Source organism: Dreissena polymorpha, chromosome 4, assembly GCF_020536995.1.
Source record: "Dreissena polymorpha isolate Duluth1 chromosome 4, UMN_Dpol_1.0, whole genome shotgun sequence".
NCBI lineage: Eukaryota > Metazoa > Mollusca > Bivalvia > Myida > Dreissenidae > Dreissena > Dreissena polymorpha.
The window spans coordinates 54885164-54900286 of record NC_068358.1 but is presented as its reverse complement, the minus strand read 5'-3'; the positions used below and the strand labels follow the sequence as shown (position 1 = coordinate 54900286).

General features: G+C 31.8%; 1 protein-coding gene across 2 annotated transcripts; it reads right to left on the bottom strand.

Annotated features, from left to right (window-relative positions):
* Nucleotides 1-8514: 8514 nt before the first annotated feature.
* On the bottom strand, nucleotides 8515-12994 carry LOC127878061 (uncharacterized). 2 transcript variants are annotated; one of them, XM_052424462.1, is made up of 8 exons: nucleotides 12626-12994; nucleotides 12289-12395; nucleotides 11924-12022; nucleotides 11587-11671; nucleotides 11333-11446; nucleotides 10513-10629; nucleotides 9553-9663; nucleotides 8515-9385 (listed from the first exon to the last, which is right to left on the bottom strand). In XM_052424462.1, the coding sequence occupies exons 1-8, from the start codon at nucleotides 12758-12760 to the stop codon at nucleotides 9098-9100; spliced, it is 1056 nt and encodes a 351-aa protein (XP_052280422.1). In that variant the 5' UTR covers nucleotides 12761-12994; the 3' UTR covers nucleotides 8515-9097. The 2 variants fall into 2 exon arrangements, with proteins under 2 accessions (XP_052280422.1, XP_052280423.1); XM_052424463.1 differs by having other exon boundaries at nucleotides 8515-9274.
* Between the last annotated feature and the right edge of the window lie 2129 nt (nucleotides 12995-15123).

The following is a 15123-nucleotide window of genomic DNA, read 5'->3' as shown; positions in this document are numbered from 1 at the left end:
TCTTTAACAGAAATTACTACAGAATAACGCACAATCAGTTAGTGTCAACAGTTAAACAGATAAGGTTACGGATAATACCAACAATGTCGATATGTCGCAATCTAGTTGTTCATTATATTCCCTTCATGACACAGACGTTTCTTCCTTACTTTTGCATATACAGCATAACAACCTTTTTCGAAATCAATATTTGTTATCCAGCAAAGTTAGATAATTTACTTCCTCTTTCGATTTGAACTCTAGTTTTGGTAAACATTGTTAAAGGCTAACATTTGTGATCCCTGTTTTATCCAATTCCATGTAAAGGAAGATAATCTACATCCTCTTTCAATATGAACCTCATATTTTGTACATTGTGTAAATGCCGAAATTTCTTTATCGTTTTTTTTACGGTAATCGCTACCCTATATTTTGACCAAATAAAAGAAAATAAACGCAAAAGAAATACGTTTCTTTATGATTTCCAAGCCATTAATAATAGACTATCCATCAAATATGCACTGTTAAAGAAAAACAACACATTTTCGGAAACCAATGTAAATTATAAAGTGCATCTGTTCAAATAGTAATAAAAATACTTTCAAATTAAGCACTGGAAAGTTGATTTTTATGATCGTGTTGAAGCATTGATTCAAACATGTGTTCTGTGTAAAATAGGAAAAGTATGTTGTTGTTTTTAAATATTAGTTTGATCATGAAAAATGGAGTGTATTTTCGTTTTTATTTATACTTTCCCCCATCCACGACATTCAGACATTTCGTTTTAAACTTAAAATTGGCGAAGAGTGATGTGCATAAACATGCGTGTTTAAAGATCCGTAGCGAATCCCCAGGGATCTTGAAGCTTAAGACCAGTTTTAAAAGTGGCACGACAACTTTGATACATTGACCAGCAACGTAAACACGGAAATCTGTAATATGTTGTGTTAAGGAATTTTGTATCATGTATGTGTATGGGGATTAATCGTTGTTGATTTAGGACGCGTGTAAAGATGGTTGTAGGAATAGAATCATACATATCTGCGCTTGCAAAACGCTATTGTTATGCTACCAGAATAATCTGTAGCGACAAGTAGTATTACCACGTCGGTATGGTATGTTGTCGAATAACCCACAGTAAGGAGTATTGATGCGTAGGAATTAAATCACGAGTGCGAAGCACGAGTGATTTGATAACACGCATCTATACTCCTTACTCTGGGTTATTCGAAAACAAACCATCATATTAAATTATTATTTCGATTCTAACACGATTCTGATTGATTTGGTTCAAGCTTTTGGACGTGAACTATATTGTTTAATACGCCGCCCTTCTTAGTATCCTCCTGGGATAAGTTTAGAAATATTTTCCACAAAGTTTTAGACTCAGTTGCTCCAATAAAAAGTGTTAGACTCAAACAAAGGACAGAACCATGGCTTACTTCTGATATTCTTGCATTAATTAAAGAGCGTGATCGCCTTCTATATATGTTCAAAAAAGAAAAAAAAGAAAGATTTTTTATCTGTAAGTATAGGAACTTGGTTCAAAAAGAGGTAAAAAGAGCTAAATATGAATATATCACTAATCAAATTGAAGAGAATAAAAACGACTCAAAATCGCTCTGGAAACATTTAAAAGATCTAGGCTATAGCTCCAAATCTCAGTCTTCTGCAAAAGTTGTTTTAAACATAGATAATAAAATCTGTTTTGATGACAAAAAGATTGCAAATTATTTTAATGACTTCTTTACCAATGTAGCATCAATGCTTGTTAGCAAACTACCGGCATTCCCAAATGTATTTAAAACCTTATCTAGTATCTTTAAAGAATACTATAGTAACAAGGTTCCATCAGAGAAAAAATTCTATATTAAAACAGTCAGTGAAGAGTATGTTTATAAAGAACTATGTTCATTAAATCCTATGAAAAGTACTGGGTTAGACAACATTCCAGCACGGTTTATTAAGGATGGGGCAATTTTTCTAAAAATACCTATTACCTTTATTATAAATAAATCAATAGTTCCTAAAGAAGTTCCAACAGAGCTGAAAGCTGCTAGAGTAAAACCTCTTTTTAAGAAAAATATCCAGACTGATGTAGGTAACTATAGGCCTGTCAGTATTTTATGTATTGTTAGTAAGGTACTAGAAAGGTGTGTATATAACCAACTTGAATCATTTTTAGCGAAAAATAATATAATTTATCAGTTTTAATCAGGTTTTAGAACAAATTTTTCAACTTAATCATGTTTGGTAAATTTAACAGATTTCGTCAAATCACACACTGCTAAAGGGTTATACACAGGCATGATCATGCTCGATTAACAAAAAACATTCGACACAGTAGATCACACTATACTGTGTGAAAAACTTAAGACCATGGGGGTTCAATCTGTAGAATGGTTTCACTCATACTTAACTGGGAGAAAGCAAACAATGCATGTAAATGATACTTTTTCAGACTCGGAAACAGTAACATATGGTTTCCCTAAGTGTAGTATTTTAGGAACTCTTCTTTTTCTATGCTATGTAAATGATATGGAAATAAGTATAAGCAAAGATTGCAAACTACTGTTATATGCTAATGATAGCGCCATAATTTTCTCACATCAAGATCCAAATGTCATAAGTAAAACATTAGGATGTGGAATTAGCAAACTGCAATAACTGGCTAGTTGACAACAAGTTGTCTCTTCATATAGGTAAAACAGAATGTATACTTTTTGGAAGTAAGAAGAAAATCAAAAAGATTGAACATTTCTCAGTCATATGTAATAATCAAACTATAGTCTCAAAAATCGGTGAAATATTTAGGTCATGTTCTAGATAACACCCTGTCAGGTAATAAATGTGCAAACGACATCATCAGTAAGGTCAACTCGAGACTTCAGTTCATGTATAGACACAACAGTGTACTGGATTTTAACACTAGGAAAACCCTCTGTAATTCACTAATTCAATGCTTATTTGACTACGCTTGTTCGGCCTGGTATAATAACTTGGGGAAAACTCTTAAGTCTAAATTACAAATTACACAAAACAAGGTTGTGCGATTAATTTTAAATGTTCCACCAAGAACCACACTGACCTGCTCAGATTTTCACAAACTAGGAATATTAGAACTTAATGATAGAGTTAAACAACTGAGTCTAAATCATGTACATAAACAAATTATGACAAATGTCCAGTGTATATGAAAGAAAACTTTATTAAGAAATCTGATGTTCATAGCTACTGCACACGAAAGAGCAAATGTAATTTAAATGTTCCTGTCATTAAATCAGCGACAGCTTCAACTTTTTATTATAATGGTGTTTTAACCTGGAATGCTCTTCCAGAATCTATTCAATGTATAAATAGTCACTTCAAATTAAAAAAAGAAGTCAAAAAACATTTTCTTAACAAGAACCTTTAGGGTTTGAGCATGGCAGATGGTGTTGTTTCTTTTAAGTATTTAGATATCCCATGTCTTTGTAAAGTAACGAGTTTATATAATCATGTGCTCGCTCAAATTGTTGAACGCATATATACATTTTGTAAATTTTAGATATGCTAACGAAAGTATAAAATAATTCAATAACCATTTAACATAATATGACTATAGCTAGCTGCTATCTAGTTTATGTGCTGTGTGAAGCAGTAATGTAAAGGACCCTTTTGGAAATAAGTCGCAAGACTTTCAAGGGCTTTCCTAGCAGTACATGTCCTTATATCAGACTAAATTAAACTATAAGTTAACAGTCTAATGTAAATGTACATATAATTGTATACCACATGAAGTCAATTTAATCTGTGATATTTTTGTGTTCAATGTATGTGATTGTCTTAAGCTGAATTTGGTTTAAACTTCTTTGTGAAAATTGTAAATTTTATTTAGGTATGTAAATGTATCTCAAATTTTTACCTCATTGAATCAATTTTAAAATTCTGTGATGCTTAATATATGTGTTTGTTCTAATCTAATTTTGTTTTAAGCATCTGAGAAATTGTATTAAGGTATTGTGAATGTAACACACATGTATACCTCATGATTTCAATTCTGTCTGTGATATTTTTAGTTCTCAGTATATGTGTTTGTTTTAAATTTATCTTGTTCTTATGCAGAATGTGATAAATTGTTTATGTTATTATTTGACATGTATATGCCGAATAAATCTATCTATCTATCTATTTACAAAGTTCACTATTTAGTGACGTCATTGAAATGTACAAACATATGACGTCGTTTTAATGCATAAATATTGTGCAAATGACGTCACTTTCATTGAGAACAAAAATCGTAGAAACTAAATGACGTCACGTTTATTGATGCTACTGAAAAGCTGACATGCTATAAATGTTTTCTTAATTACGTTTCCTAACAAATTACATTCTTCGTAGGCGTGGTTATCCCACTTATCACCAAAAATACAATTTGTTATCTCATTGCATTTAAAAACATACTTCATTTATTACATTTTTAGAGCGGGTTTTAGCACTTGCATTTTACTGCAATATTTTTCTTAATGTATTAGAAACTATTTTCGAAACATTAAACTCCGCCCATAATTATTGCAGAATATCCCACACTTTATTTCCTTCTTTGTGTATAGAAAACTTCATATTCACACGTAATTATAAGTAAATAAATTTGAGTAAAACATAACAATTGACTAATTGATTTCTTATTATGTTCAATGATCATGCAATTATAAAGCCAGATCAATGAGTTTATGATAGTCAAACTTTGTATGCATCTGTATTGCTTTACACTGTTTCTTTCCATCATAACTACAATATTATTCGACCTGATGTAAATGAAAATAAACATTCATGGACTTCAGTTACCTCTTTACACGACGTATCAGTAAAAAAAAACGTGCACAATATTGTTTTAAAAGGTGTCTTAATTTCAGCCAGTAGTGTCTGTATATCACCTTAATTGTTTTTGTTTACTTTGAGTAGTTAAGACATTTGAATTAATATAATAAAATATTTAATTCTTATGACGTCGGCTTTTGTTACACGCATGCAATATTTTCCTCGACTTACCCAGCGTAATTATTAAAATGAACTGATCAGACCGTTTATAAAGACTTATACAATTGTTATTGTCTTAATACACAAAATATTATACAAAATATAGCCATGCGTCCCTATATATTTAAACTTTACCCCTTTTGCTGAAAACGATTATTTTTGTTTTGCTAGTATTAACAGTATGTCCCCATGAGTGACTATAAAGGTACAGATTGTCTAAATGAGATTGTACTTCTGCTGATTTACCCACATAAATATCAGAAAAATTAAAATTTCATTCTCTATATTTAAACACAAATGAATGTTGTCTTGCTTAACAAGTTCCGGATCCTCAAAAAACAATGAAATACGAATTAGAGACAATACCTCTCCTTGTTATAAACTGAAGTATTCAAAGTAACTATGTCGAGCATGCTTTTACACATGATTTGATTTTTTTATATTTTTTTAATCATTCTTAATATTTTGCCATGTTAACCGGATTTGTACATTTTTAACATTAATTCATTGCGATATATACTATCAAAACAGTTGAGCATGTCAATGTCAACAACAAACAGACGCTCATTTTAATTTAACAAATGTTGTACAACAAACATAAGAATATCTATGGCATCAACGTTTAAACATTGTTTTATGGATGTACTCATTTTTCGAATTTGTTGAATATGCCTCTCTTCATACTAAGACATTAAAATTCAATTAGACCCTTACAAATGTAAAGTTGTAAATTGAAAAAAAAACGACTTTTAAAAAAGCAAAATCGTACCGATCCTTACATTACAATCTACTTAACTATGTTGATGATGTGCGTCAAAGGAATGAATGGAAACTATTATTTACCCTTTTCCAGTAGTTATTATAAGGTATTTAAGGAGTTATGCTATTGTCAACTATTCATTTGACAAACATTTTTTATATTGTTATGTTAAAACCAATATAGTGAAAGAGTATAAATTTGCGTTGTAATATGCATATTATAGTTGTAACCTCTGAACTCGAACCACACACACCTATTCCTGCGGAAAATAAAATAAATTCAATGGTAAAAAATATAATTGCAAATGTAGCATATTCATATCAAAGTCCATTGAACACCCTTATTAATATTAAGGTAGCAGTCATAATAAATATACTTTACAAAAGTTACCTGGAAAAAGACCCATCGTTTTCTTTCACTTTTATCGATATCTAAACGTCTTTATGTTCATTTTCTAAATAAATACCTAATAACAATAGTTTGTAATCACCACCGTGTTACCACTTGGATTGTTAAGGGAAAATACTCTATAATTCTTTAAATATATACACGGGATAACAATTGCGTAATTTCTGCATAACACTATTGAATCATATACTTGGCAGTAAAGTACGATCTTTCATTGATGAATTACGACAGAACGTTTCATTCAAAATGCTGAAAAATTCACACTTGGTCACAGGTGTGTACAGCTGAAAACTGAGAATTCTAAAAGAAAGTGTCGTATTCCTTTGGTAATTAGCTTTTCTGTTGGCCTATATCCCTTGTCTAATTTATTTTCATAGTTTTGCAGAATTTGTCCACAATTAAATATTTTTTTGTTTAAACAAAGTCAAAGAAAACAGCTTCAATTAACAATCAATTAACAATAAGCAATGTCAACTTTTATTTTAGATACTGTAGTACATTTGTTTAAAAAAGTGTCTTTTTTGTTTCGAAGTAAGTCGATTCCGTTTGGAAGAGTACTAGTATCTATACTGTTTCCGTGTGCGCTTATTTTGTTTAAAAGCGTGTCTATTTTATTTTAATATGTGGCAATTGTGTTTGTATGCTGTTCAGAACATTTGGAAGAGTAGGCAAATGCGTATGGGCCCAGCGACTTTTAGGGGCCCAATGAAACAGTGTATAGACTAATATTTATAATGTCGTATTGGCATCACGGTATTATAATGGCAGTTTAAACCTCAACAAAAACAATTTCGACACGTTATATATATATTTAGCCTTGGTACTGGTAAGCTAATTTAAACGAGTGAAATCAACTGGGACCTGGCTTCATAGTTTGAATAAGGTCGATCAGGATCATGGGGCCCAAAAGTTGTACTACCTATGGACTCAAAAGTGCTTTATCAGGCAGTGGTCGTTCTATTATTCGTCGATTTTTTTCGTTTCTCTTTCGATGTGAGTACATGCTGTTTCGATTAATTTGTTGTAAACTCCGAAATAGATACCCAACGACAACGATAAACTAAACTGTTCATTGGTATTGTAATGGAGAATTACGCAGTCGAAAGACTGTTATCAAATCATAGCAATACATTGCTTAATTCTTCAGGCAATTACCTTAGACCATTTCTTAATTTAGCGTTTTCACAAAAATACCGCAAATATATAATATTCGTTTCGGATAACTATTTTCTTAACATCTCAATATAGTTGTATATGTAATCGAATACCCATGTGTGACATGCCTATGAAACCGTGATAGATGCTGCAATGCTTGGTTGACGTGGTGTTAGTCATCCTCTTTACTTCAATTGACTTCCTCTTTCTGTTATAATAACAATATCTTTACATTCCCAAATATTTCAAATGTGTCATCATGCTGGAAAACTTTAAGCAATGATTATCGACCGAACATAATACATACGGAATATTACGCTAGTCAATTGTTCCAAGAGTTTGTATCACTCGAGTGGCTTGTGTGATGACGTATCACACGAGAGGCGGAGCCTCGAGTGTGATGCGAAATAGCACAAGCCACGAGAGTGATACATACACTTGGAACAATTGACTAGCGTAATATTCCTTTTATTATGTACAACAACTAACGAAAACAGTTAACAAATGTATTTTTTACTTTAACAAAACTGACAAAACAATGACTAAAACGGTACGCCATAGTTTATTTAAGACGCGTATGAATACAGTTTATGTAAATTAACGTGTAAACATTAGAACCGGGAAAACACAGGTTTCCAACACGCTTACCTTAATGCCATCGTTAATCCAATTTTTATAACAATTAAGTTGACAACTTTAATCCGATGTTTATAACAAAAACGTTTAAACGATATGCACTTCCACTTCTGTCTTCCATGTCTTTGTCGAAACTTAGTTTAAACCACACTAGTTCATTGTATTCCTATCGAAATATACATTTACACTCCAAAATACGTTTTCAACACATAGTTTACTGTTAAAAAACACCACGTCCGGCATATCCTTACACAGATTAGATAAAACTATTGTGTTTTGTCACAGAAATGACGTCACACGATGTAGATCTACTACGTAATATATTTCGTAATATAAAATATTTCTATTTTCGATGCGTGTAATGTGACGTCATTAAATGGGTCGAAGTAGTCCGGCTAGTATGGTAATACGGAATTGGAAACAGCGAGTAGCCTAATACGGGATTTTTTATTTCAACGATTGATACAACCTGTATTTTGTTAAAAGCATTAAACAGGTATATAATAAAATTGAATATTTTGAATATTTTGTTCAAGATATATCACAATTAAACACTGTTTAATTTTCAGACGTTCATGTACACCAACGCCTCTTTTATTCAAAAATAGTATACTGTTAAACATGAGAAGCAGAAAAAGGTACGACATCGATTAATGCTACACATTGAAAAACATATTGTTACTGATAAACAGCAGACTTCTGAAGTTAAATGAATTTCTTTTTTATTTAAACTGATTGAATAACAAAATCAACGCAATACATATATTAATATATACTGTTTACTCGCATATAAATCTGTATTAAATATTAAAGCATTTATACAATTTATTAACATCGAAATATTTACGTTAACTACCACATGTTGTTTTTTTTAAACAAAACATTAACTGGCTATTTTCCTTACAAATGACTGCATTTACACTGTGTGAAACAAAGAACTTTTACATGTGGAAGTGATACGTGACATATTGAACAATACTGACAATTCTGCTTGGGTAATTATTGAACTCCAAACTGTCAATTCTGCATGTGTAATTATTGAACTCCTAACTGACAATTCTGCTTGGGTAATTATTGAACTCCAAACTGACAATTCTGCTTAAGCAATTTATTTATTTTCGAAATTAAAAAGCTGTCGACTTATTCCTTTCCCTGTGCGATTCCCTTTGATATAAGCGGCCCATTAGCTGTTAGGAAAACTGCTGGCCAGATAGATCGGCCCACCTTGGTTCCTTGCTTTGTATAGAAGGTAAACGTGCTCTTGTCGAAATGACTGTTAATCTCTGCCCATCGCATTTCAACTGGCGGTGTCTGGACCTTCATAAGCCAGATTAATGTAACTGCTTTAAGCACATATGCATCCAACTGTTGAACTTTGTTCAGTTTATATTGTTTGGCGAGCGATGTCATACATAGTTTTTCAAATATCTGCAATACACAATATTAAGATTCATGTACATCAATCCGTTATTCTTAATCTCTGCAACGACTTTAAATTATGATGCGGGGTTAAAAGACGTCAAGTCGTGTTCTTAATAATGATTAAAACGTTTTAAAAAGCTAATCTGCATTAATCCTGTAGAATGTACTTTTACCTCAGCAAGTGGTTGGACAGATACAACTGCAAGTTTTTTCTGCAGCTCCTTCATCATTCGTCTAGCGGTTTTTGATTGATTTTGATCTAGTTCAGCTCCTTGACTGGCCGCCTTTTCATAAACCAACAAAATATGAAATACAAGCATTACTATTATAGAGTTATATATTAAAATACAAGCATCATATGTAAGTATTAATGCTTTAATGAGGTTTCCACTTTTTCTATTAATGCAAACACTGCAATTGTGCATGAACAAATGGTTGCGTATGAAGGCAAAATGTTAGCAAACGTTAGAGCAAATTAGTACCCTAAAGTTAAATCGAGTCAATATGTGAATGTTTGGCATTAAACAATAGTTATGATAACATTTAAATAGTAGAATGGTGTGTGTATAGTTGTGTTAAAAAAAATTCCTCCAAACCATTTAATCGGACTGTTAACACGGTTTCTTCTTAAGATGAATTACAATTCTCTGAGCTGTGTATTTTACGATGCTGGTATATCAAATCTTTTTCGGAAGAAGAAATTAGGTTAATATTGGTATTTACTACATTTCATCGCGCCTGTGCAAGTGCAAGCTATTATTCATTTGCTAAGGTCATATAAAACCAACAAGTAATTTATATGAAATCAAACCGAGTTTTATTTTGTATTATATTTGAATAGCAATGCAATCAGGGTATTTTTTTAAAAGTTTGTTTAAGTGATTCTTTCTGAACTTAACCGGTTTGAATTCCAACTTATTTCATTAACTGTTCCACGGCGTCGACATGGCTTTAATATTTGTTTGCTTTATGCCGTGTTTTATGTTTTGGCCTGTATTGTATAGGTAACCGGTTTTTTACTTAAATTAAAGACTAGCGACATTTAATGACGCTCTGTCTCCTGATATTGCTTTTGATTATCATAATTCCTTTACACTATGTTCAACATGGACAACATGTAGTTGAATACGTACACATGGGTCTTTATAACTGTTCCTTTTAAACTTTGGATTTTTCATCTCGTCCACAGCCCAACAAATCATGATTTCAATCTGCTGACCACATGCATCAGAACAGAACTTGTCCGCTTCCTGGTTATGTTTAGGTAAAAACATTTAAAAGAACACTACACATTTATAAAATATGTACGTGTTGTATTGTTGTATTATATGAAACGTGTTAAGAATGTTAATTTTAAGCATGCATACATAAGGGACGGATCCAGACTTGCGAGCAACGAGGGGAGTTGGCACAAGTCTGTAATAGTCGAAAGGGGGGATGGCGTTGACGTCAACTTATATCCTAACAGCCATAGTACTGGTCATTCTTTCATTCATTATTTCATTCATGTTATGAATGTGCCATAAAAGATCTACTTGGTTTCAACAGCAAACCTGTAATCTCCTAGTGCCCGAATGCCCCGCTGACTGTTATAACACTGCTGAGTTTGCGTGCTATTAGTAATAATGATCTGAAAATGGTACTTAGCATGTCCACGTACCCAATTTCGGAAAAATAACCCTCAATATTGAATAGCAATAATGTCCAGACTAGGTCGGACAAATTTGTGTGAATTGTACATTGTTTTCTATTGGAATTTAAAACGCAATGCATGTATAATTAATCAGCTTTTGCGTCAGCTGAGAGGGGCGGACCCTCCTTTATATACGTCCCTGCACATATTTTTATGGAACAAAATGTCTACATATTAACACACATGTGATAAGCGATATATAATTATTGATCTAACATTTGCGATCAATTTCATGAGTATGTTTTGTCATGATGTTTCACCTTTATGACTGTTGCTAATAGCTCAATAGTTTCTTCTTCTTTTCCGTTAGACTTTTCTATAACCGTGAAGGCGTCCGTCCATTCGTTGTCGTACATTTCGCGGAACTGTTCGGCCTTTGGTAAAAAAACAAGATTTTTTTTTTAACATTTTTATGTTCATAAAAAGTAAAGCCCAATACGAATTATTTTTGTTTTATTCACTTTCGTAATAACACATTTAAGGATCTATAATTGCAATAGTGTGCAGATCTTACCAAACGCGTTGGTCTGAAAGCATCGCTTAAGTCTGCTATGTTTGGATTGTCTTCACAAAGCTTCGAACTTGCCATAGCACTTAGTCTACAACATGTGCAATATATATTGTTAGTTGTTTAGAACAATATATCATAGTGATTCATATCTGGTGGTATCTTACACGATGAGCATGTATACACCGTTATTGTGTCAATGAAAGATGTTGTTGTTTGATACTGCATGCAGGTTTACTTTTGGGAATTACCTGTAGGTAAAGTTTTTATTATTCCATTGAAAAAAAGAGATGATGTTACAACAATAAATATTTACATTCAAATTTAGTGATAACGCTGTTACCTTTTGACCAATTCATCAACCTTTTCTCTTTCTGAAGTCAATTTCTTTTCCAGTTCTTGTTTTTCCTCTTGCAGTTTCGTATTGAAGCGCGGTGCTTCTCTAGTTTAAAAAATAACGTAATGCAAGCTATGAATAATTACTCATTCAAACACAAACAATCAATGTATATTTACCAAAATTATAATTGTAATTTTTTATATAAAAAAAGGTATTGAACACAATAAACGTCTCTATTTATTGCCACGAAATAGGGGAGCAGTACTTCTATAATCGCTTACAAAACACTACCACTTTTGCAGCCTTGTAAAACAGACGTGTACATTTGCTTTCTAACGATTGTTATACATAAATTATTTTATACTTACGAGGTATTTCCAGCGTCTCTTTTAGCTAGCTTTTCTTTCAATGTTTTAATTTCGTTTTTCAACATGTTGTTTTCGCCATGAAACTCGGATATAACTTTCCTGTCAGACTTCCGCGTAAAAAAAATCAGAAAAGTGTAATAAAAACAATAATATATTATAGACAATAATAAACATTTACATCCGTAATTGTATTAAACATTCATCAAATAAAGATCGAAACGTTGATAATATAACGCATATTATTTATATATATTTAACTCCTTAATTAAAGTTAACGGTTCGATTATATTTTATGTTTTGTATTTATTATTCTTTTTTGATATTGTAATTTTACTACGTCCAGCGAACGAGTTAAACGTCTCTTCGCCTCGTTTGCTTTGGCCTTGAGATTTGGTATCGTTTCTTTTTCTTCAACATTTTTAAAGAACTCCAACACAAATGTCAAATCTGCATTCATCTCTGGCTCTGTCATTTCTTTCTCTCATGAAATTCGATTGGATTAGTCCTTTGTTAAATCCGCCTGTGTAAAACACTTGAACAACGTAATATGCTCAGTTTATAGAATGTAAAATATGTATTTCCTCCTGCTATAGATCGAAGCGTAGAAGTTAACATGCATCCTTAATTTCGACTTAAATTACATGCTTAACACACTGTATTTGAAATATCAAGCGTTATCCGATTTATTCTCATTGAAAAATCTCGATATGCTCATATCCAATCAATACGTGACCCACTTCCTCGTTTCCACTGATGTTAAAGGGACTTGTATACGTTTATTTGACTTTTTATAATTAAATGCTTTAACTTAATATATTCAAAAATGTTTAACCCATGGTTGTCTGCATGAACAAGGATGATACGTTTATGAATATTCCAAAGCAGTCAGTCATCTGGAAAGTTATTCTGCAGCAGTTTTGCTTATAAAAGCAATTTACGTTTCGAAACAAATTTCAACATAACAAAGAATGTATACCGACGTTTCGCGTTTATATAATTCTAATGATTGCTAATAAACAAATTTATATTTTCTTTTAATGTCTGTGTTTGTTTCATTTTGCTCGTGTGTAAACTGTTCTTTTGGGGAATCTATGATAAGATTACAAAAATGGTCTATTCGTCAAGTTCGAAACGATTCCTTTAAAAACATTAACCGACCAAAATCGATTTCATCTATTCACTAGCTGTAAAATATCTGTGTGAAAAGACCGTTCAACGCAGAACAAGCGATTGTGATTCGCATTCACATTCAAAAAATTTAAAAGCATTTGAAAATATGAATTCGTTTTTAATAAATTGATAACTACTGGATAATCTTTCATGTGATTAATCATATTAATAGTTTCATTAAACACCATTTAAAATTGCAAAATAAGAAAAAATCTAAAAGCACTTCAATACGAGCTTGACCAAATGCAAAAAGACAAATCATTTAAGAGTTTCACGAAAAGACTTAACTACAGAACTTAAACTTTGACATTCCACTGTGTACCAAAAAATTAATAGGTTCATTCATGATAAACACTATCTCTTTACATTTAGCTTGAGGGTTGAACTTGCATGTGGTTAAGATATGATAAGATGTAATAAACTATATTAAGTAAGATTGTTTAATTTCCGGATTAAAACATAAATACTTGTCGCTGCAGAGTTTCGTTACAAACATATTGTACATAAAATATCTAATTAATTTAATTATGATAATACCCAATCTGGTACAACAAAATTGTTCCGTTTACATTTGGATTTTAATTGCCGATCAGGGGATATTTAAACGAACACATAAAGCGAAACAACATGTTTTCTAATAACTTTTACTTCTACCAAATGTATGGAAAATATTTGAGGTCATGAGTATATGGTTGAATGAAAAAAAAAGTAATGTGACTGCAGTCAAGTATGATTACTTTGACCTACGGTCTTCACGCTATCGTTCATTTTCCCTGGGCGATACCGCAAGCTATCAATGGCCCATCTTTATATAATAAGACTGCTGGCCAAATACACTGCGACACTTTCTTGCCTTTAAATGTGTAGAAAGAAAAATGCACTTTGTCAAATGGTTGATCGCGCTGACACCACATCAAAACCACAAGCGGAAGATGTCCTTTCATCATCCACAACAGCTGGATGGCTTTCGAAACAAAGTCATTAAGCTCTTGGCATCCATCCTTAAGTTGTTCATATTGTTTTCGAAAGACTTCCATAAAATATGTGTCGAAAATCTACAAGAAATGATTTAGATTGTTTGTTTGAGAAAAACAAACATTTTACATGGAAAACAATTTACATTAATACAAGTTGTTTATTAGGTAAAACTGAATGTTTATTATCGTAACGTATAATCAAGGTGTGATCACCTTATGTAAATTTTAGCCTATCGTATTTAAAACTGTATGATTGTTTGCTTTCTACACTATATATTTAAGGGAACAATATGTTGACATTTTTATTTAAAGTATTTTACAAACATGTTTTGCACTCTTGCACATTACCAACCATATGTAATGTTCTGTCTAAGATAAACATCTAGAGGCCGTTAGTACCTGGTTAAGCGGTACACAAGATACACTGGAGAGGGCCTTGTGTAAGTCCAGTACAAATTTATCGACAGTCTTCTCTTGGAGTGCGTTTAGTTCGACTGTATCTTTTGCAGTCTTCATGGCATTATGATTAAGTGTGTTTTATTCTACGATAGTTATTGTAAAATACTTAATAAATTGTTATTGATGACATAAAATATTACTCAAACATTGTGCGTGACATCAGTAAAAACTATAAAATATGTTACTTCAAAGACAAAAGTCATTTGCAATAAACAATTGTTATCATGAT

Excerpts from the sequence above, each read along its gene's own strand:
- LOC127878061 (XM_052424462.1), bottom strand. The coding sequence starts at position 12,760 with ATGACAGAGCCAGAGATGAATGCAGATTTGACATTTGTGTTGGAGTTC. Across the intron at positions 11,447-11,586 it reads CTTTCAGACCAACGCGTTTG|GCCGAACAGTTCCGCGAAAT; the intron begins GTAAGATCTGCA and ends TTTTTACCAAAG. Across the intron at positions 10,630-11,332 it reads TATTAGCAACAGTCATAAAG|GAAGCGGACAAGTTCTGTTC; the intron begins GTGAAACATCAT and ends AAACATAACCAG.